General features: G+C 45.1%; 2 protein-coding genes across 5 annotated transcripts in view; one reads left to right on the top strand and one right to left on the bottom strand.

The window, feature by feature from the left end:
* The window catches only part of LOC105258880 (LIM/homeobox protein Lhx9), a 169,932-nt gene that overhangs the window by 84,033 nt on the left and 63,116 nt on the right, over positions 1-22,783 (bottom strand). Inside the window, exon 1 of one of the 2 annotated variants that reach the window (XM_020029889.2) lies at positions 12,645-13,679. The exons of the other annotated variant lie outside the window; for it this stretch is intronic. The gene's annotated coding sequence lies outside the window, so the exon portion shown is untranslated. Of the gene's footprint in view, positions 1-12,644; positions 13,680-22,783 lie in introns of those variants that run through there. 2 annotated transcript variants of the gene reach the window in all.
* The window catches only part of LOC105258877 (protein spaetzle 5), a 119,608-nt gene continuing 112,331 nt past the window's right edge, over positions 15,507-22,783 (top strand). For 2 of the 3 annotated variants that reach the window (XR_889777.3, XM_011270428.3), the window contains exon 1: positions 15,508-16,176. Coding sequence is in view for 2 of the 3 variants with exons in the window: in XM_011270428.3 (XP_011268730.1) it covers positions 16,087-16,176 (90 nt within the window). In the remaining variant the exon portion in view is untranslated. Of the gene's footprint in view, positions 16,177-22,783 lie in introns of all 3 variants that reach the window. The other variant, XM_025415195.1, reaches the window with a different exon arrangement.

Here is a 22,783-nt window from a genome sequence, read left to right on the forward strand (position 1 = left end):
TTTGCTCGCGCGCGACTTTACGCTCGACGGCCGGTCCCCGTCGAGTATTCGCGCAAATTTATCGGAAGGATCGACACGATCGCGTTCATCGCAAATATTTATAAATGCGACGAATTAACTCTCGCGTTTCCAGTTCCACAGCGACGCGTTGAGACTCTTTCGATCAAGATGACACGAGTCTACCTCTTTGTCAGAGATTGACTTTTCGGGATAACTCACTCGACATTTTTTTTGTTTAAATAATGAAATAAATAATGTAAAATGAGAGAGAAATGGCCAAGTAGAAATCACGTAAAAATCACGTTGACGAACGACGCGCAAATCGCTCGACAGATTTGTCACATTTTAAAAGACGCGTTAGTAACTTGGCCAACGATATCATCCTCGTCACGTTCATTCGCGGCGAGAAGGCTCCTTACGCAGTCGTAAACTAATTCACGAGTATCGATTCCACTCGCTCATACGATGCTCGTTATTCTCTTTACGTTTATCGCTATACGCAAATATTTCCGCGGACAACGTCGAGCTTATTACATCTATCGTCGACTATAATTCTGACGTTGTTGGTCTCTCTCTCGTCCCATTTTCCTTTCTTTATTCAAACGCAGACGATTCTTCTTTTCGCCACAGTTACGGATTAACAGAATCGGAACTGCCAACTCGACTGTCTTCGGTCAAGCAGTCCGGCGTATCGCGATAATTGCGAATTACGCGCGCTTCGAGGTTCGGGAGAAGGAAAGTAATTTATCTCGGCATGCCCACTCGCAGTCCATAAAAATGTAGCGAGATGTTACCGAAGGCGAGGAGGAGGTCGTTGAAACGCACGCGCGGCCTCGGATCCTTTTTTCTCTCTCCCTCGCTCTATCATCTCCCTTCTCTTCTCGCTCGCTCTCGTTTCGCCCCTTTTCTCCCCTAACCCCCCCGACGCGGCAATTCCCATTCCACATCCCATTCCCCAAGGGGTTAGTTTTCACGCGGGTTAGGCGAGTAATATGAGCTGCCACTCAAGGGCCGTCCTGTATTACCGTTCGAGTAATTATGGCAAACCCTCGCACGGACGCGGCTGGCACCTTCGGAACGACGAATACATTGTAGCCTTATGAGTTGAAATTGTTGCCGGAAAGAGGAGGAGAGCCGCTCTCGTTTCTGTCCGCCGGCCCGATGGGTAATTAACCCGGAACCTCGTTTCGCGACAGACTGATTTCGCTTATCAGCGAGGAAAACCTTTCCGATTCTAAAGCGCAATTTTCACGAATCAATTAAGAAGTGCGACAATTCCGCGTCATCTTGCATAATAATTGCGTAGCGATCCTACTCGTCAAATTTCTTCGATTTAACTCCAATCGTGTTTATAGCTCGGGGGAACTATCGATGGTTCCATTTTTTTCCCCGGGCGAAATGACGAACGGTCTCCATTTGTCTCTCGGCGCTTCCGAAAGGAGGGAGCGCGGGGGAGGCAGCTTCGCGGAGCGTCTTCGCGAGCCACTTGAACGATATAAATTTTCTCAAGCTTGAGCAGAGGGAGAGCGCGATGCGCGCGTGCGGTAACGCCATTAATCGCGCTGCATTCTCGCGAAAACGCGTGTGATTTCGAGGGCGGGCGACTCGGAATCGATGGAGCGCGGAATCGGTCGCGGAGTACCGACCAATTAGTCGGCCGATGATTGGCGCGTGTAAACCGAAACGATGACGTCGCTGGCGAACCGACGCCCCCGCCGTTCGCGAACCGGCCCGGACCTCGGGCTCCACGCACACCAACGTTTCGGGTCCCCTCTTTCTTGCACGCGCGTTACACCACTCGATGCACACACACACGCGCGCATGCACGTACACACGCGGAGCCGCGCGCGCGCGCGCGGTCCTCTGTCCATCTCGCTCTCGCGCGCTCGTGCGCGCGCGCGCTCCCTAAGTACGTCGGTGTCTCCGTCTCTCTCGGTATTGCGACCGTAGCGTGTTTCTCGGGAGCGCGAGCCAACAAATATCCGTGTGGACGGTTACAGGGCGGACTAATGGAATTGATTAAAATGTGTTCGATCAACCGAACCGCGGCTTGCCCGCCCTCCACCTCTTCCTCCTCCTCGTCCTCCTCTCGCCAGCGAAACCACCCACTGCGTCCCACTACCCTCTCGTATAGCCTCGGCTGTACTATCGCGCTTGGCCGTAGAACCTGACGAGCGCAATCGAATATTTGCGTTTAGGTGGGCACGTCGACGCGGAAAATGCTATCTTTGTCAATTAATTCAACCTGTTGTCGCAGGTCAGCCGCGCGAGCTCCGTCCTTTTCCTATTCTCTCTCTTTCTCTCTCTTTCTCTCTCGTTTGTTTCTTTCCCTCTTGTACGCGCGGATTATCGCATCGTTTCCCGCATCGTTTCTTCAAGCCGTACGAGACGCGATTTGGAAAATTGGCGGTTTCGCAGATCGCTACGCGTGGAAGAGAGACATTATTCTGGGAAATTAAGTCCCAAAGCGGAGTCATAACGAAAGTTATTATTGCGCTTAATCTCATCGCAAGTTTAGCCAAAGCTTTGCGTAAGGCGGATGGAAGAGAGGGAAATTTGTCTTGCGCTAAATTAACGGTGTAAATAACTCTGCATTTATATAATAAAATAATAGTTTCGTCCAAATGTGAAATGATTTCTTTCAAAGAAATCATTTCTTCGGTCGACGACATTTCGAGATGCAAGAAGAGGGGAGGGCAAGCTCGCGCACGAGTCATACGTGCGTCTTTGCTGAATTCCGACGAGTACAATCCGGAAATCAAACCGGATCTTCGCGTCCGATTTCGACGACCATCGTAAATTCGTCGAGTCGGTGGTATCGGGCAGTTTCCCAAGCGGATTATCGGGGCGCCATGCTTACGTAGGTGCGTGCGCAATTAACGACAGTGAGCCGAGTATAATGAAGACCGGTCGAGCGTAGTCGGGCCAACGTTTGCGAGCGAGAGAGGAGAGAAGCTAGTGGTACAAGCGAGACGATAGAGACCAGTTCATTAGCGACACTCACGACTCGCCTCGGAGACATCTATTTTATTTATTTGCTTATTTTTCGCTCCTTCGTCCCCTTCGCTCGCGCTCGCGTTCACTGTCCTCGATCGGCCAACGTGGATGCGCGGCTGTCCCGTTTTATTTCTTCGCCAATCTCGCTCCATTCCCTTTAAACCTTCGACGTTCGACGTACATGGCACGTCCGAGAGTAAATATGAAAATATGACGGGCAACATTGTCGAATCTGCATCCTCTTTTTCCTTGGAAAAATTTTCAACGAGTTTACTCGAGCGTTTCGCGTTAATCCACGATAATTTTATCGAGAGATATCGACAGATTGATATATTAATTGAAAGTGTGCGTGTCATTGGAATTTTCATGAAACGTTTCTCACATCTCTAAGAATAATTTTATACACACACATGTATACATATTTTTTCTCAGTTTTTAAAAAGTACCTACATTAATTAGTCTTTAAAGGCTTTTAAGAGGCTTGAATGCTTGAATGCTTTCATGAATCTTAAACAATGATCACTGCCGAGAAAGGGAAATCTAAGAGCGTATTCTTTAGACGACACAAGCCATTTTTCTTTGGAACAAGAGAAAGAGAGAGATGAGTGCTGTTAAAAAGTATATATATAAAAATGCTCTTTTTACAAAAAACTCGACATTACAAACGTAATATTTTTTAAAGAGATAGCATATTATCCCGTACGACATTATTTGTACGATCGACGTTGCAACTTTGATAATTACCAAATGAACATTTTGTTATCACTGTTGCGGTATTTCGTCGAGATTGAATTCGCGGAGGATACGGGATCTCGGCTATTGGGTTCTCGATTTAATAGCCTACCACCACGTGTCCCGACGAACCTCGGCCTCGTCGCTCGCTCGGCTTTATTCGCGAGTGGCCGTTTAAGCGGCTAACTGTATAAATGAGAGAAACAGGATTTTCTGCGGGATAAGGAAGGAAGAGAGAAAGAGAAGAAGGAGAGGGAAAAAAAACCTATTACCATCAACCGCCGCCGCCGCCGCCGCCGCCGCGTGGAAACCTGTCCCTAATTGATAGGAAATTCCTGCGCGCGAGTACCTGCGAGATTTTTCAGCGCTCCCAACAGGTTGGAACTGGATACTTTGCGACGATTTGTAATCCGCGCGTCTCGTTCGCGGCCAGGGCCGTCCTTCTGTCATGCGACGAGCCCATCTAACGAAAACAAATCAAACTTTTTCTCGCGGACAAATTTTCCCCTTGTCATAATTCTAAAGGAAAAAGATGTACAAGAATACGGAACATGACCGAGAGAAAAAATTGGGAAACATTCGACCGGACTAACAACAAGATGTAAGTTAATTAAACTCACTCGGCAACTAATTTCAATTAAATTCGCCGGTAATCGCCGAGAATCCATGGGGCGAATTAATTATTCCATTTTTAATTTCTTTAAGATAACTCGCTCTCTTTTCTTCTCTCTCTCTCTCTATCTCATGCGCAAGAGGAGTACATACGAGAGAAATTGATGCAATCGTTAACGCATTAAAGCGCCGACATCGCGGTAGTCTCAATTTTACGATACGATACACTTTGCAAATTAATCGGCCGCCATCTAATTGGCCTTTAATTGGTCCCGTGTAAATTGTAAATAAATGTCCCGCGTGCATTAAGCAATGGAAATAAACGTAGCGTATCTCCGCGGATCGGCGCAGCGGGGGCCCGCGCGATCCTCGGGCGGAATTTCGCCAAAGTTGCGGTAAAAACGTGGCTTTTGATAGTTAGCCGGAATCGGCCCTTTTTTATTAAATGCGCGATCCGCGAGATTTACGCCGCCAATTAGCCGTGCCTCGCGCATAATGAATTTACATTAATGCGCGCCACGGTGAATTAATCACGCGCCGCGCGAAATACGCTTCGGATCGGAGAGGTCTCGCATTAATGCGATTTGCCCGGGATTTTTTCCTCGATGGGAGAAACGTAAGCTGGAAAATGTGAATTATAAACGGACAGGAGAACTAAAATTCTCAAATAAACCCCTCTTGAACCCGCGTTTCCATATTTTCATGCAAAATAATACGATGCGGAAAAATATATTTTACATTAAGGAAAACAAATTCGAGGGAAAAAATGCACGATATCGTACTCCGCGCGCTCATCATCGATACAAATTGCGTAAAGCGATGTCCGCTCGAGAGGATTAAAGATTCATATCGAATGAAGCGAGAACGGTAATTCTGTCGGGGTGAAGCAACGGTAAACACATTTTTCCGGAGAGCGTCCGCGCGAGTCTTTACGAGTGTTCCCGATGTCGTCTACCAATTTTCGTCCCCGCACGCTCGTACGAAACGCGGAGGCAAGCTACATCGGTTTCATGACGCGGGAGCGTCGTCACATTCGGCACGTTCGCGCAAGAAATATGACTAGCGTCGTTTCCCCAAAAGTGGATTGAACGAGAGGGAGCCGTTTCGTGCCCGGCGGCGTCTTTTTTTACAGGCGGTTCATGAAAAGCTGAGCGATATCAACTGCCGACCACGAGCACGAAATCGTCGCGTTGCGTCGCGACGCAGCGCGATGCGAGTGACTGCGAAATTGAGACGAGATCCTGCATTCTGGTAATATAGAGCGCGCGAGTAGGATGATGGCGAGAGTTGCGGAAATAAATAAAAAGTTGTCGACTCGAAAACTTGGAAAAAGGAGTTACGAGATGATTAAGGGGGGGATGCCCGAAAAAGTCGCATCTTCTCTCGACGGGGAGATATCTCCGATCTCTGAAACGCACGGACGTAAGGAGACTTTTGACCAATTTTCGGAAATGGAATGCTTAATAGGCCGATAATAACACGATAACGTGCAGTCGGAAAGGTGTCAAAGCACGTTGAAGCTATCAACCGTATTCTTTTTAACGCGACGAGTACTCGATGTTTATAAACCTTGTCGTTCCATCCGAGTTTCATTCGTATAATCGTCTAAAATCTTCTTAAAACGTGCTGCGCTCGGCATTTTATTACGTGAAAAATATTTAAAGTTGCCAAAATTCCCGAAATTTTTCAGAAATGATCAAACATGCGCCACGCGAGGTTCCGCGCGCGATCCAAAAGATATCGAACAATCGCGCGCGCGCAAAAAAAAAAAAATCAACAACGATCGACGCGAACGAGGATCGGATAAAAAGCGCGACGAGCGAAAATCCCAGACTCCCAGAGTCGAAGCGAAAGTCGCTCGTAACGAAGGTTGCGCGGTGTCATTCATCGCGGCTTTTCCGGCTGTTTATCGCGATAGTCTGGCGAGCGGGAAGCGGCACAATGGCGTACACGAATGGAACAAAGAGTCGACGGAGGGGGAGGGCAGGTATCGCCCAGGCGTCGCCCGCTTGTATCGCCGCTCGTAACGTCGTTCGCGGGCGTCGGGAGCGAAGCGAAGTGATAAAGAGACGCGGGCGCGGCGTACAAGGGCGTGGAAGGGTTAGGTTCGACGGCGAGCGCGCGGGACACAAAACGACCGCGCGCGAGTCGCGGTTATAGCCCGATAGATCCGAAAAACGCGTTTCGGCTCTCGTAATCGCGCGCCGCAAACGAGCGGCTCCCTCCGAGGGAGAAGGAAGGGACGACTCGGCGAGAAAACAAAAACGAACGGGGCGCGGTGACAATGACGAGCGATGTCGAGCCAGATTCCTCTCTCTTTCTCGAGAATATACACGTAAAAAAAATATAGCAGTCGCGTATGATACATAATTGTGAGAAAGAAGCTCGTTTCTTCAAAATCCTTCTCATTAAAGTGCCGTTGCGTAGTACCGTTTACAAAGCGGACATTCATCGGTTACAACAAGATCGATGATGGAAAGATAATTAATCGAGTACATTCAACGGCGTATAAACAAGCGTAGCTTATACAAGTCCTCATTAAATAGAGCGCTTCTTAGAAGCGCTCCAACTTTATATTACGCGGAAATCTTTCGAGTCGGCGTACGATTAACCGGGTTATCTCTGCCGGCGTTAATTCAATGGAATTTCATTTCTTCTTCATTTTTTTGTCTTTGCAATTTTTCTATGTATCACGGAACGCGTGAAAAAGTTATAGCGTGGAGAGAGATACGTGTAATAAAACGCGAACTTTTGTACGGCAGCCATCGCGATGGTGAACACACGTCGACCGATGAATGCGAACACGACCGCTTGTATATACAGCGAAACTACGTTATTGTTTCGCAAAACCGAGGTTTGCGCGATTGATCCGCGAGTCGAGATAACTGGCGTTCCTATAGGACCGGCTTCGGCTACACCGATATATCGTCGATATGAATACGCGAATGCGTTACGATTACTCCCGTTAATGATCCTAATAAAGAGGCTCGGTTATAATTGAGTAATCTTGGATCTCGTACTTTGCAATTTCGCATAGTCCGAGCGATTCATTCGCGAGGTATAAGAGTGTTTGCGTCCTTTTCCAAGCACGTTTTTCTACTCTCACGGGCGGATAAGATGCGGATTCGTTCGTGTCCCTTTCGCGTAAAAATGTAAAAAAAAAGACATGCAAGGGACGAGATTGCCCAACGAGTTTTTCACCGGTAACCGGATGATCATACGGCAAAGCCAGTTTCTGCGACAAACGACGGTGTATAAATAAGACTGGCATAAATCTCGCCATTGGTCATCGGTTCGACTTAATTGCTTCTTATAGTACGCCGGCAAATTATTATTTATCACACGATTCCAAGATTGATGGCGAGAAAAGCTTAATCGACGAAAAGGAACGAGCGCCGTAGAAATCATAAATTGCAATTTTGCTCGCGATTCTTGCATTTCTTTCTCGCCGCTTCTTCTCGCGATTAGATTCGATTAAGATGTGTCAAATTCGAGTATTTCTAACGGTATACCCTCCTCGTGACGATGCATCTAGTCGCTAAGCTCTGAATATTCCGAACGCTTCCTTTAACAGCGACGACCGCAAATGTGGAATCATCGCTACGAGAGAGAATAGGAATCGGTTGAACCGCGATAGCGAGATATTTCCGGAATTTGCAGATAATCGCCACAATTGTGGCCTCCGATTGCCGCAAACCTCGTTAGCTTCGATGTATCTAGGACGTAGACAAGATGCACGCGGTCTCGTTCAAGTATATTTGTATTCTTTTTATTTATCGGAGAGACTCTCAGAATCGGGGAGACTCTCGAAAGAAGAGAGAAAATTCGGATACGGTACTCGAAATATAGAGACACGCGCGCGCGCGCGCGAGAGAGAGAGAGAGAGGGAAGGAGAAAAAATGAGGAATAGGAGCACTTATATTCGCAGGATTTATTTCGGGTTAAACTTTAAAGACCGATTCTGTCCGGTTTATGTATGGAGCCGCGATGGTCGGAGCGGGAAATATTGTCCGTGAAAAATTTACAGCGCGCTGTCGGGCCCCGCGCACAATTTATTTCCCCTTCATTTATATAGTCGTCTCAAACTATTCGCACGATTCCCCGCCGCTCAAAGAATAATTATCATATACCTTCGACTTTCTCCCTCTCTCCCTCTCTCTCTCTCTCTCTCTGGCGAAGGAGCTCTCTTCGAATTTTGCCACGAGAGCCGAGTTTTGATTATGCGATATTTTCGATCGATCGGCCGGTTAATTTTTCACAGCTCAGGCAGGTGGAAATAAGCTCTTAACCTCGAGTGAGATCGATGAAAAAAAAAATTCACGTTTGGCGCGATCGAAAACCTACCGCGGGAGAATGATGGGGCGGGGGAGGGGAGAATCCTATTACAAGTCGGCCTCTATTACAAGCCTTTCCGAAACAGTGGCGTACCGTGAGGAATGGATCGTACGTGTACAGCCGCGTCGTGGTCTGCGAGGAACCGTTGTATCGATTGGCGCGCGGTCATGAAAAATCGAGTTTACGATAATAAACGCGGTTTACGGCAGCGATTGCTCCGCGATTTGTCGGTAACGAAACGGTGGTGGCAGAATCGACGCGCAACAATTTTCAAACAATATACAAAGTGCGAGAGGATTTAGCGAGACGAATGAGAAGCGTGATGCGCGTAGAAAAAAAGTTGGACGACGACTCGCTGGACCTGCTGTTTTTCTTTTGCCTCTTTTTTTATCACGATATACAATATTTTTCGATACTTAAATACGTTCGTTGCTCGATTTACCGCCGCATGTCTGCGAATTCTTTAAAGCCGAGCTCATCCGCGCAGCGCGTACATGAATTTTGAAGTAATTCTAGTCTTTACTCAAAGTTGTAATTCCTGTAGTAGATTTAATTAAGATAATGAGCTCGTCGTGTACCGTATAAAATCTCGTAAAGCAAAAGTCCTTATTAAAGAGTGCCGGTGGAATAGCTCCATGTTCGATGTCGGGAATAATTGAGGTCTAGCCGTCGCGAAAATGAGCACTCGTAAAAGGGACATCTTAGTTTGCGCGAAATATGACGGTATACTTAATTAGTACGTCGCGCCTTCGACAATTTTAATCGAGCGATCTAATTTCGCGTCAAAGCCGCGACGTTTCACCCCTCTCCTTCTCATTTTCCTATCGTTGTTTACGACTGACAACTAGTTGCGTTTAGAGAACGCGTGGATCGTCCGGATTCATCGACATTGACGGCATTGACGGATAATAAGTTTGCTAATTAATGCCAAACGCAAGTACCGCGAGTAATTACAAATTGATTTAGTCGCCGGGACAATATTTCAAATGTAATTCGAAATTAATTTCTATATGACTCGTGATTTAAATTTATAATCCCATTGAATCGGGATTCTAGCGTGGCCACGGCGTTACTGCCTATTACCATTCTAATTTCGATCGTCGCATTAACGCACATTCGCCGTCAGCGCGAGTGAAATGACGAATCGCGGCTGAATCGGAAACAATAATAGCGTTTGAAAAAGAAACCCGGCACACGAGTGTCAAATTAAAAAAAAAATTTTTGTCGAAAAAAATTAATTTCGTATTTTATTTAAATGAAAGTTATTATTATATATCGCTGTATCGAGAAAGCAGCAATTTTGATCTTTGGGGATCGCAATTTTTAGCTTTCAAATAAATAGGATCGCCAAGTAGAGCATTCGTGGCGGCCACTGATCCCTATCACCCTTTCAAAAGTAATAACGATTATCAAAACTCAGAATTAGCTATCAAATTCGATTTCGCGTCATCTGACTAGTTGTTATTCCTCATTAACATATAAATTTACCGTCGTGCATGAAACCTTCCGTTCAAGCCCGACAATTTTTTTGCCAAAATCCGTGAAAACTATGATCGGATGAGCGGTACGAGCAAAGAGAGCGTCCCGTTTCTCCAAAACGTGGATCGAATAATACACGAGGTGAAATATATATCTCTTCGTCCCAAGCTCGCATTATTAATATCGACGCAAAGCGATATAAAGCGACGTCTTCGATCGCGTTATAACCGCGTGATAATAGCGCGAAATAATCAGCCTATTATATCGTTATCATCGATCTCGAGAAATCACACTCGGAGGAACGTTTCCACGAGAGATTTAGTAGACGATAAAGAAACGCGACGAAAGCCACCCTCTTTCCGAGCTCCGACAAAAATCGCTCGTCGACGGAGCCGGAAAGGGCCATCGTCCCGCGCTGGTAGGGTAACTGCCTCTAGTACCGGCACCTAATCAAGCAATAACTATTTGTCAGTTCCCCGGGCAACCTAAATCCAAGCTAATTCGACATCCGTGTCGGACACAGATTCGCTATCGGATATCTCTTTCTATCTGGACGACAGCATATTCGCATTAGCCTGCCCCGCAACCCACGCTCGATCGACTCTCTCGACCACCGTCAGCAGTCCTCCCCCTCCCGCCCCCTCCTCAGCCTCCTACCCTTCGCCCGCCACCATCATGATTCTCATTCACTCCGAACGTCCCTCGATCGGCCTCGCAACGTCTCCGTCTCCCTCCGTCTCTCTTTTTCTCTCTCGCGCTCTCGACTAAGTACGCCATACACTCGCGCGCGCGTCACACCATAGGACGAGATCTCGACACGATTAGGGCGGTACTCAATTCGACGTTTCGTCGATTCGGTCCTTTCTTTCTCCTCCGCCTTTACGCCCCGAATCCGCAACTCGAGTGAGTTTTTCCTCGATAAGCGCGGCAACCCTTCTTCCCGTTTGCGAGCGAGCGGGATTTTCTGCGGACGAGCCGAACGGGAGAAAATGGCTTTCGATTCGGGGACGGGTTCACTTTGTTAATGTGACAAATCGAGACGTCGACTCGGAGAGGGAGAGTCGACCTGGCGTTTGTTGCGGGAATCCACGACATTTCCGAGGAGATCCGCGCCCCGGTAAACGAGCGAAGCGCGCTCATTTTTTTTATCCTTCGCGGAAATCCGGATAATAGATTAGATCGATACGCTCGAGACGCTGGAATATGCCGCGCGGAATTTTGAGAAATGCGAACGCGTTTGAAAAGCGCGGTCCATCCTTCGGATACGCGATTAGAACGCGCGGAGATGCTTGCCAAGGAAATTTGCATTTATTTCGCGTTGACCAGACATTACGCCGCGTATATAAGTCAAATATTCCGGACTGAAATGGATCCGATAGCCAGTCCGGAGCCGAGAATCCGAAAGACGAGAGATCGTCGTTAGTTCGTCCTGCTTGAATATGCGCGGAATAAGATCTCGGGGGGAAACCATCCGTCACGCGCGACGTTCCTTTATAGACACTCGATAAATTGTTGCGCGACGAAAAAGCTTCCGCGAGAGCTCCCGCCGATATTAATAATCTCGATAATCGCAGGCCGAGTCGTTAACCTATGCAAGAATGGAGGAATAAGGATTCCGATCTGTATCTTCGTCTCGACTTGAAAAATACGCGCCAAGATTTCGCTAATTCCGAGTTTGAAAATTAATTTCGGAGAATAATACGGAAAGCGCGTATCGAATATATAAATCGTCCGAGCCCTCCGATATATAAATACCGAGGGCTACCTATACGCGTACAGGTATATACGATGGATATCCCGGGTGGGTTCAATTAAGCCCCTATTACATTTTTACACGGGCCCGCATTAAAGCTCGCAGCTGGTCGCGCGCGAAGTCGGATATTATTTATCGGTTGACTTACGCCGAGCTCATTTGCCCGACAAAAGGGCCCGGAGAGGCCAAGTGCGGCCGTCATTGGTCGTACCCCGATGAATCTCGCCGGCGATTGGACGAGCGCGCTCGCTCTGTCTCACGAAACGGTCGGATACCGTCGGCACGACGAGAGATGATAGAATATCTTATTAGTCGGACAATGGGCAATCAGAGACGCCATACAGCCTCTCTGTTAGCGGTCCAGTCCGTACGTCCGTCTGTCTGTCTGTCCTACATGCAACCCGTGGGCATCCAAGGCCGCCGGGCCTCACCGGTCTCGGCCGCTCGATTCGCGAGTACTCGCGTCTTCTTTGCCTTCGCCAGAGACTCGCGTATATAAATTAAAAAGTCCGAGATAAAGCAGGCTCTCGAGGAAATTTCTCGTATTCGGGATTAGGCCAATTTACGTGTATTTTCACAAATTTGTAGAAAAAAGGGAAAAGAATAATTATCGCGTCATTTGTCGGTGTATCCGTTAAATATAAAAAATATAAATATTGATATTAATATTAATAAAATATATAATATTAATCTTAATTAATATTATATATTTTTATTCAAAAGTCGACGAGGGTACCTGGTTACTCTGGCGAGAATAGCGGACGATTTCCTCCGAAGTGCTGATGCAATATCCATAGCTTCCTTCCGGTCCATCGATGTTTTTACGCCTCCTTCCTTTTTCTTCGCGGAAAAAGGACGAATCCGCAGGAATCACCTCAATGTTCTCTCGCTCATCAATCGCAGATCGTTCACACTCTAATCACCAATTAATACACAAACACAAGCTTGAGAGATTTCAAATGTCGCGCGATTTATTCGGCACTCCCGATATATAAACGGTCAAATTCGCGACGCACTTGCGACCGAAAGAGACTTCATTTTTTCACTTAAAGAGATATATCACTGTATCGATTATTTCATCATTTGTCCGTGCGATACATCGAGTCAAGTTATGCGAAATGACGCATCGTTTCGTTCGAAATTGTCGACCGGTAGCGACGCAAAATGCAACGAAAAATGCGAGAAAATGGCGGCCGAAAACGTTGACGATTATCTCGATGTTGTAGACAAGATTATTGTTCCTTCTAATGCGTTACGTCACGGTCTCGGCTTTTGGAAGCCCGCGTCCGCGATGTTGGACGTGAAAATATTGAATATAACGCGGACACGCGCGCACATACGCACACTTGCGCGCGCGCGCACGGATAAGCGTCGACGAGCGCGGACACAATGGGACAAAATAAATCTATCCACGACAAATAGATGCGATAGATCGCGAGCGAGCGGTCTAATTGATGTGTCGCGCGATGACCGGCATTCAAAATTCGATGTTGCCGATTATTATTTCACTCCCGAGTTCACTCCCGATGTATAAACGTTATTGGAAACGCGGAGCGATTTCAACTTCACTCCGAAACATGACGCGACGCGATGAAGACTGCCATGAAATAAGACCAACGACACAGATGTCATCACTCGTGATTGTAATTATTTTTCAATTGCCTTATTCAATTGCCTACGTATAGACGGCGCGACGTAAACGCAACACTGTCGATAATAGCTCGTGTTGACACTGCCCGAAAAGCGTTTTTTTGATCGACCGATCCGAGAAATTTCTATGAAAAGGATAGAGATATTTTACGAATACACTTTCCTTTTCCAACGGGCGATTTGCCTCTCTTTACTTTTAAAGAGAAAAAAAAACGACAGAAAGACACTTTTGCATCTATTGTCACTCGTATTTTGAAACAGTGATATAATCTATCGATAATCTCTTGATATCGCTATCTTTTTCGTTAAATTTGTTGCATCCGTCTCACTCGGAACACACTGTGTTTTATATCTATGCTTGTGGTCTATTATAATCGAATATGATTAAATTTCAAAAAATGCGATAAAGATATAAGCACTCGATAGTGTAATAATAGACTCCGTAATTATTTGATGTACTTTTCTCTTTACTTTTACTGATTTTTACACATTTATCAACGCGATTTTTATAAGTCCGCGGTTCTAAAGTTTCTTCTCAGTTAATATATAGAACGACCAACGTGAAAAATTTCAAAGATACGTAGTGAGATAGAAAATTTTCAATCTTTGCTATTGGTCGCCCTGCAAATTAATTATCGGTCGAGTTTAAACCGCGAGACAAGCACAGACACGTAAAATACGTTGCTTTTATCGTCGAGTAAACTTGACGAAGCGCCGCGCGCGAGGTACGTATATTGACTACGACGAATTACTTTTCGTAACCGGGAGCGAGAGAGACGCGTGACGTCACGCGTCTTGTCCGACCTTGCGTCAATAACATTTTGTATCTGTCGCGCTACCTTTACAGAAACACGTCATTATCTCGCGCGTCGTCAGTAACGTCGTACCGTCCTTCGGAGCTGGATTAATCGTGCGATATTTGTGCGTGGAAAGCAATATGTGCGCTCGATTTATGTCCAAATTGTTGTCGAGTAAATCAAGGAACGTAATAATAGACTCCGTAATTATTTCATGTACTTTTCTCTTTACTTTTCTCTTTACTCTTTAAAAGTCCGCGGTTCTAAAGTTTCTTCTCAGTTAATATACAGAACGACCAACGTGAAAAATTCCAAAGATACGTAGTACGATAGAAAATTTTCAATCTTTGCTATTGGTCGCCCTGCAAATTAATTAACGGTCGAGTTTAAACCGCGAGACAAGCACGGACACGTAAAATGCGTTGCTTTTATCGTCGAGTAAACTTTACGAAACGTCGCGCGCGAGGTACGTATATTTGCTACGACGAATTATTTTTCGTAACCGAGAGCGACGCGTGACGTCACGCGCGAGGTACGTGTATTTACGACGAATTATTTTTCGTAACCGAGAGAGACGCGTGACGTCACGCGTCTTGTCCGACCTTGCGTCAATAGTATTTCTTATCTGTCGCGCGCTACCTTTACAGAAACACGTCATTATCTCGCGCGTCGTCAGTAACGTCGTATCGTCTTTCGGAGCCGGATTAATCGTGCGATATTTGTGCGTGAAAAGCAATATGTGCGCTCGATTTATGTCCAAATGGTCGAGTAAATCAAAGAACGATCATCGTAGTGTATTAATCCGCGATATATCGACCGTGATTTTGCGCCATATTTGCATATCTCCACTGCGATAATCGATCCGCTATACGTTTTATGTACATTTATTTTCTCGTTTGAGAATTATCGCGAGTGTGATAAGAATCTTCGTCCTTGATCTCTTGTTAGCCTCAGCTAAAGTATTCGATCGAGAGTGAAGCATCGAAAATACGTAAATCGATGCACGATCGTCGCATGTGACGTCATTTCGAGTGTCAAAAGTGTCGTGCGAATAATTTATTAAGTGGCGGAAGTCGCCTAATGCTAATTAGTGCGTATCGATTACTGCGATTGCCTTTCAATTTTATGAATATTTCGACCAAGGACAAAGGGCAAGTGCACTTGAACGCAGCCTTCTTATCGTATCATTTTTCATTCGTAATTGTTTTTAATTCCTCATCAATCCGCAGTGCGTCGCGAGTATGGCCACATGATTGGCAGCACTGACAGACGCCTTGTAGTTTTGTTTGGCAAGTGCATCGTTCGAAAGAATAAGCATCAGAGACGCCAAATAACGGGATTACTTGTGAGTTAATTAATTCTTTACGCGTGTCACGAGGTTACATATCGATAGAGTGAACTCTGGAACAAGATATCATTTCGTCGGTGATTACAAGAGTGCGGGAGTGCCGTCTAAAGTAGTGCGATATACGGGCGATCAATTAGCGAGATATGGATTCGCCTTCGATTTTAATTCCTCGCTAATCCGCAGTGCGTCGCGAGCGTGATTAAGCGTTATCGAGGAATCGAGGGCCGAATTAATGGACGATGCGCGATGGATCGTCTTTGTAAGTGTCGCGATTGTTCGGATAATTTAATTACCGGGAGTGCCGTATCGAGTGACGCGAGTGCGAAGTGGTCAACGATGTGATAATCAGTGACTAAAGTGACCTGAAGAAAATCAGCGCAGCGATGCATCCACGGGATGGCAGCCACGAGAAGCAACGGCGGGACGACAAGCGATGGTGGACCTTCGATCCAGGATTCTCCGGTGCATCTTCGGTGAGTAACAAGCAGTTATTAAAATATCTCGATTGCTACTCGAAAGAATGTGTGTCGGTGATCGTCCAGATGAGATGATAGATAGAGAATTGGCGGTTTTCCACGTGATTAGGTTATCCGTCACGACGCGCAAAAACCGTGATAAGATCGCGATAGTGACAGCCCTTCGGCAAAGTTGAGAACAAACTAATCCTCAAATTCGAAGTTCGGAGTTCGGGGAACAAGCGATCCAAGTCCGCGATGATCCGATCACGCGCGATAGGAAGGAAAAAAAAACGCGTAACTCTCGGGTAAAGCCGGGAATCCTCTCGTTGACGTTGAATCGCGATGCCCGTGCCTGATAAAGAGGGACGTCCGCGTATATCCGGCCATCTTTTTCTCGTCGTGAGACGCGGTGCGTAAGTCAGCTGATCGGTCGCCGCGCCTCATCTTGCTCGCGTATCGATCTCGGGGTATCTTCGAATCGTTCGGGACGCGACGAATAGCGATCCGATCGTCGAAATCGGACGATTTACTCGCGAGAGTCGTCGCGAGGAATCCCTTCAAGTTCAGAGGGCAGCGCCCTTGCTGCGCGTTAACTCTCCCCTGCTGCGTACGGACGTGCGGATGGTACGCTGGTTGACGAATGGTTTCGGCGTGCCCACGGAACGATCGTTCTCTCCCCCTCCGCATACTTGATCCGCCGAATGCGATAATCTATGGCACCCTTTTTCTTAACGGACAAAATATCCTATCTTAAATATATAACGTCATCGGAACATTAAAGTTTTTCGTTTCCGACGAAACAATCTGTCAGATATTTTGCTTCAAATACGATGGAATATTTCGGATAATAAAGTTTTTAGTGTATTTAGTAACTGTTTAATGTTGCTCCAGTTTTGATGACGTTATATATTTTAGATCCTATTTTGTCCGTCATAATATATTCACGCATACAAAACACTTTAATACGTTATAATTTAATTTTGTTTGATGATACAATTACAAGGTCTTACGAAATGATAGCGCCGATAGGATAATAATTGTGAGGTTTATTGGTGCAATTTCGGGCGCGTTGTGTGCGCCACGAAAGTCAAAAGTATCCGCCGAATGTGATAATCTATGGTATTGTTTTTCCTAACGGACAAAATATTTTATCTTAAATATATAACGTCATCTAAGAATTGAAGCAACATTAAAGTTTCTGACGAAACAATAAATCAGATATTTTGCTTCAAATACGATGGAATATTTCGGATAATAAAGTTTTTAGTGTATTTAGTAACTGTTTAATGTTGCTCCAGTTTTGATGACGTTATATATTTCAAATGCCTATTTTGTCCGTCATAATATATTCCCGCGTACAAAACACTTTAATACGTCATAATTTAATTTTGTTTGATGATACAATTACAAGGTCTTACGATATGATGGCGATGACAGGATAATAATTGTGAGGTTTAATGATTGGTGCAATTTCGGGCGCGTTGTGTGCGCCACGAAAATCACAAGTAAGATGGAATTATCTTTTAATCTTGGGTTTATCAATTAGACTAACATATTATTTTATACGATAGCCATATCATGGCGTGACGATAAACTTGTGCGAGCAAAGATTTCTCTCGATTTGATTTTATTCGCACCTCGATGTAGTCGAATGGCGTGAATGACATGATTCGGGCGTATACCCGAGAAAACCGTCTCTCTGGTATAATTCTAATAGGATGTAATAGGATATAATCCGCGGCGCGCGAACAATCAGAACCTCGCGTGATATGACGCCGTATATAAAAATAATGCGCCCGCGCGATCAAGATCAAACGTACGATACGCTTCTCTTATAAGCTCTAATCGAATTAATAAATCATGTCGGCTCTCCCCGGCCAATTCGCCGTCTGATATTTTTATTTCGTACCATTTCTCGCCGTCGAATACGTGAGATACGATTGACATTTATTAAAATTATGTCGCCTCTCGAGAAAGAAATCGCCCTCTGCGTGTCGCAAATACACATATCCAATGTATTAACGCGACAGGATGTCGGGTAAGACTGTTTGTTATCGATATCGATAACATCGATTATTTCGAAATGAACACTGCTATCTCGAAAATTTGCGAATGGATCCTTTAAGAAGAGAGAGAGGAGAATCTCGATGCATAACCGTAAGATTTTCAATTTTCTCGTTATCCTTACGAGCGCGGTTCTTACTCCGCGACTATATCGAGTCCTCCTCCCTCCCCCACCCCGCCCCCTCTTTTCCCCTACAGTCGTAGGACCGCTGCGCCAGCCCCATTCATTAACGTAACACGATTTATCAATTAGCGTAAAAGGCAACGATAGATAGTCGTTCTGATATGTTGCCTCATTCCACCGCTGCGATTCCCCTCTTCTCTCTCCCTCTCTCCCCCCCGCACTATTCCCCCTTTTTTCTCACGTAACTTTCTTCTCCCTTCTTCAGGAATCTCTCGTATAATTCCTCTTTCTCTCTTTTTTTATTTCTTTTTTTTTTAGTATATATTTTATCATATTTAATGCTGTTAACTTTATTGTTATTAAGCTGCAAAGCGCGAAAGAAACTAAGATGTCACGTTGCAATGATTATAACGAATCTTCATATAATTTCTATATATATATATTGATAATTCTATGTTCAAATTATTCGAGCTAGTCTCATGTAACCTCGGTTTGAATTATAGTTGTTTTAAGTATCTCTCGGGAATGTTGATGGGAAGGGACGGTTGTTATTATATCATTTGGTAGCTGCGTAATAGCACATAGACACATAATAACATAATTAATCTTAGTGTTTGTACCGTCAATTCTATATAATTTCTCTCTCTCTCTCTCTCTCCCTCCCTCCCTCTGTCCACATTAAAGTTAGATCAAACTAAAGGATATCAATCTTTCATAAAGTCATTGATAAAATTAAAATATGGGAAAATATATGACACAACAGGTATTAAATGGCAAAAGAGAAAGATTTTAAAGATAGCTGAAAATTGGCGGGACGGTTTAGTAATTTGTCAAAAATATCCTCCTTTTTTTCTTCTGTATCCTTTAGTTAATTGCATCTTCTTTTCGCCTCTCGCTAAAATTTATATATTTCTTTATTTTTTCTACGCGTGTATTATTTATGCGCGCGATATCTGCACCTGCCGTAAACTTTGGTCTGACTCAGGCAAATCTTCTTTGTCCCGTCTCTCCCGTTAATGTATCCATCTCCTCGGCCACTTCCGGCGGATGATCGCAAGCCGCAAAGAATGCAGCCTGGGAGCCTTGTTCATGGTCCCAAACCGTCGGTGCGCAGCGAGGCACAAAACTGTTATTGAAAAAGAAATTAATTCTTCGACAATCTCTCGCATCAAGTACGCTGTACTTCCGCTCGATCTCGATCGATAAAAAAAATCGCGGATTTATTCGTGAAACATTTCTGCGAACGGTGCGAACAAAGCTGTGCGTTTCAACGGTTTTAACGAAAACCGGTAAAAATACAGGCCATACTTTTTTCGATATCATAATTTTTTTCGAATATATTGATTTTTTTTTTTTTTTACATCATTTATCACCTTGCTTAAAACGTACGTAGGAGTATAAATGTTGGAGGGAAGAGTGGGAGGACGCGGGGAAGAACGGCACGCGACGCGGAAGTCGATCCAACGCAAAAGTTTTCCTTTCCGGCCGGCACGGAATGGTGAGCCATTGGAATGTCGTTTTACCGGTACACGCTGTCGCATCGCGAGAGGCTTCGAAAATCCCCGGGATAAAGTTAGGGCTCAAGCCGGGCAAATGCGAGTTTGAAATGTTGCCGCCGGACGTGCGCGGGCCGGATCTGCCTTCGGCATAATACTCTGCTTGGCCGAACAACTTTATGCGAATTTCGGGAAAAATTAAAAGAGAATTTCTGCCGTTAGGTACGGAGGACAGCCGCGGCCCGTACGTGCGAACAATACCGAAGCCGACCCTTTGTTTCAAAGCGTGGGGATTGCCATTTATACTTTTTTCGGAGCAATCCCGATCGTGCTGCGAACAAGCCTCTTATATATATATATATATATATATATATATATATATATATATATATATATACATAAAATGTTGTATATAAATATTCAAATTCGCGATTGATCCGATCGATGGTCTCCTTAGTCGTTTCAATTAACTCGAGTCGTGTAATCCGCGGTGTGCTCGCGGCGCGAGCGATTCGCATTCTGCAGGAATGCGAATAGCAGGGGCGTGTCGACGATTTGCGAGAAGGATCGAAAGAACAGCGAGAGAAAGAGACAGTCGAATGATCGCGGAGCGAGAGAAATTGGCGAGGGAGAGAGGGATGCGGGGGGGAGGAGGAGGGGAGAGGGAGAGATTCTCTTCCTGGGCCGGTACTTATAGTGCCTGGTAATGAAGGTGTTATTAAATAGATTGAGATTAATTGCGTGATTAGTGCTTTATGTGTAATTGGATAGCGAGCTGAGCAGAGAATCGCCGAGGAAGAATTAAATTGGTGTTCGTGTACGTGTTTATATCCTGAATCTCTTCTTCTTCCCTTTCTTCCTTTGTCCCTTATTGGTCTTATTCCTATGCTACGCGGCGATCCTCGGGACACGATCCATCGCTTTCTATTCCTCTTTTGCGCCATACACAAATAATATTCGTCGAAATGATCGAGCGATTTTTTTTTTTCATTATCCGACACACATGCCTTATTTTGGCGAATAAAATTGAAATTTAATTTGTACAAAAAATGGCCTCTCTCAGAGGATTAATTTCCAAGATCGTTGTCATTGAACGATATCCAGAAGAGAAACGCGCGAGACAGGTCTCGAGACAAGATTGGAGGAAAAAAGTAGATGGCCTTCAAGACGAAAGCGCGGTGGGAGGGAGGGGTTTCTTCTTGGCCCTATTAAAAAGCCCGTTTCCTCCTTCGTTTCTAAAAGCCTCTTATGGCACTCGAGGCAACTGCGAAAGCACTTGAAAGCTCCTGAAAAGCCCGACAACACTTCCCTGGTTGAGTGCCGCGTCCCGCTAGGAGGCCGCCGCGACTTCGCACCCTGTCAGCGAGATACCCTCCGTTCTTCGTGTGTTGCAATATCGGCTTCTATCCTATGTATTAAACATCGACTGCCGTTCTCGCGCCAACCTTGAGTCCAGTCGCGACGCGACACATTCGAGTCGCAAAAATCTTTTTTTGATTTCTGATTAAACAGAGAAAGAGAGAGAAAGAGAGAGATTTCCGATAACATCACTTAATAAAATGCTCTTGTCCTAACGTTACGTGATTAACTATCAATTTATAAATATTGCAAAATTGACGTCGTCTCAAAAATATTTGATTTTTTAATTAATTTTTTTTAAATAAGATATTTTATTTAAAATTACCAACGATTAGCATTATCGATTTAGTTCAAATTGGACATCTGTAATCTGTAGTTCGGTATTTACCGCGAGTCTCTCTTCAGGATCGTCTGCGCGAAGAAGTCGGACGATATTCTAATGTATTGTAATAAGGTTTGCGGGGAAAAGCCGTTCGCGCGAGAACCCATTGGCCCATTTTCATTTAAGACGCCTAGCGATTGGTCGTAGACCCGTAGAAGAAACACTGCATTATGTATGTTCCCGTTATCTCCGCTCGAGAGAGCGCTTCGACACACGGATTACCAACACTTTCCGTCTCTCTCTTTTGTCCCTCCTCCTTTCGATTCGTACAGCTTTACTCTGTCCGTGTCCGTCCAAAAACTTTTTTTTTTTTTATTTTTCAATTTCTATTTAGTATCGAAATTTAAGCAAAACATTGATGTCATCAGAGTTAAATAAAAATTAATTGCAAGATTTTAACATTTCGATCAAAGTCGAATTATCAAAGATAGATTATGGAATCATAATATCTAAGATCGTAATTTTTTTAAAGAATTTCGTTAACGTCAAATTTATAGCTTAGCAGCTCTCCAAAACTGATCTAGCGCGTCCAGGATGCGACTAAATGAAACAATTCCCGGAATTCTTCTTGACTTGGCTAGCCGTAGTAGGACGAGGGTTGGTTAATTTCTGGAGAGGTCGGGGACGGTGGTGTTGGAGGCTCGCTTAATCTGGCGCAGTTTAGACAATTTAGCGCGGTTACCCGGTTAGCGTCAAACATAACCTCGCCACTTGGCCGGGTGTAAAGAATGGCGGCTGTAATGTCGGTCCACGCTCCGCGCCGCTTAGGGGAAGCGAAAGAAGAAGAGACAGGGTTGCGAAACGTGAGCGCGGGGTTGCGAGGGACGGGTGTGTGCTTACCGGTTACCGAAGCAGAAGGGTAAGAGAAGAGGGGCTATGCTGCTGCTGGTCCGCGCCGGAATAACCCAGCTCTTTAATTTAAAGCCGCCGGACAGTAATTAAAATAACCACCCCCGACACACATACTCCCCCAAGCGGTGCCCAACCTATCCAAGAAAGCGCTTTCTCTCCCCCTTCGATTCCATAACTCTTCCAACTTTGTGCTTTTCGAGATAGTTGTGTCGCAGTGTTAAATAGGAATTAACTTGCTGCTTCGCAAAAATGTTTATTCAATTATTTCTTAATTATCGATGTAGATTTCGTGAATTTTTACAACAGTTTAAGCCTCTTTTAAAAATCAGTATTAATTTGTGGACA

Source organism: Camponotus floridanus, unplaced genomic scaffold, assembly GCF_003227725.1.
Source record: "Camponotus floridanus strain SB8 unplaced genomic scaffold, Cflo_v7.5 scaffold115, whole genome shotgun sequence".
Lineage (NCBI taxonomy): Eukaryota > Metazoa > Arthropoda > Insecta > Hymenoptera > Formicidae > Camponotus > Camponotus floridanus.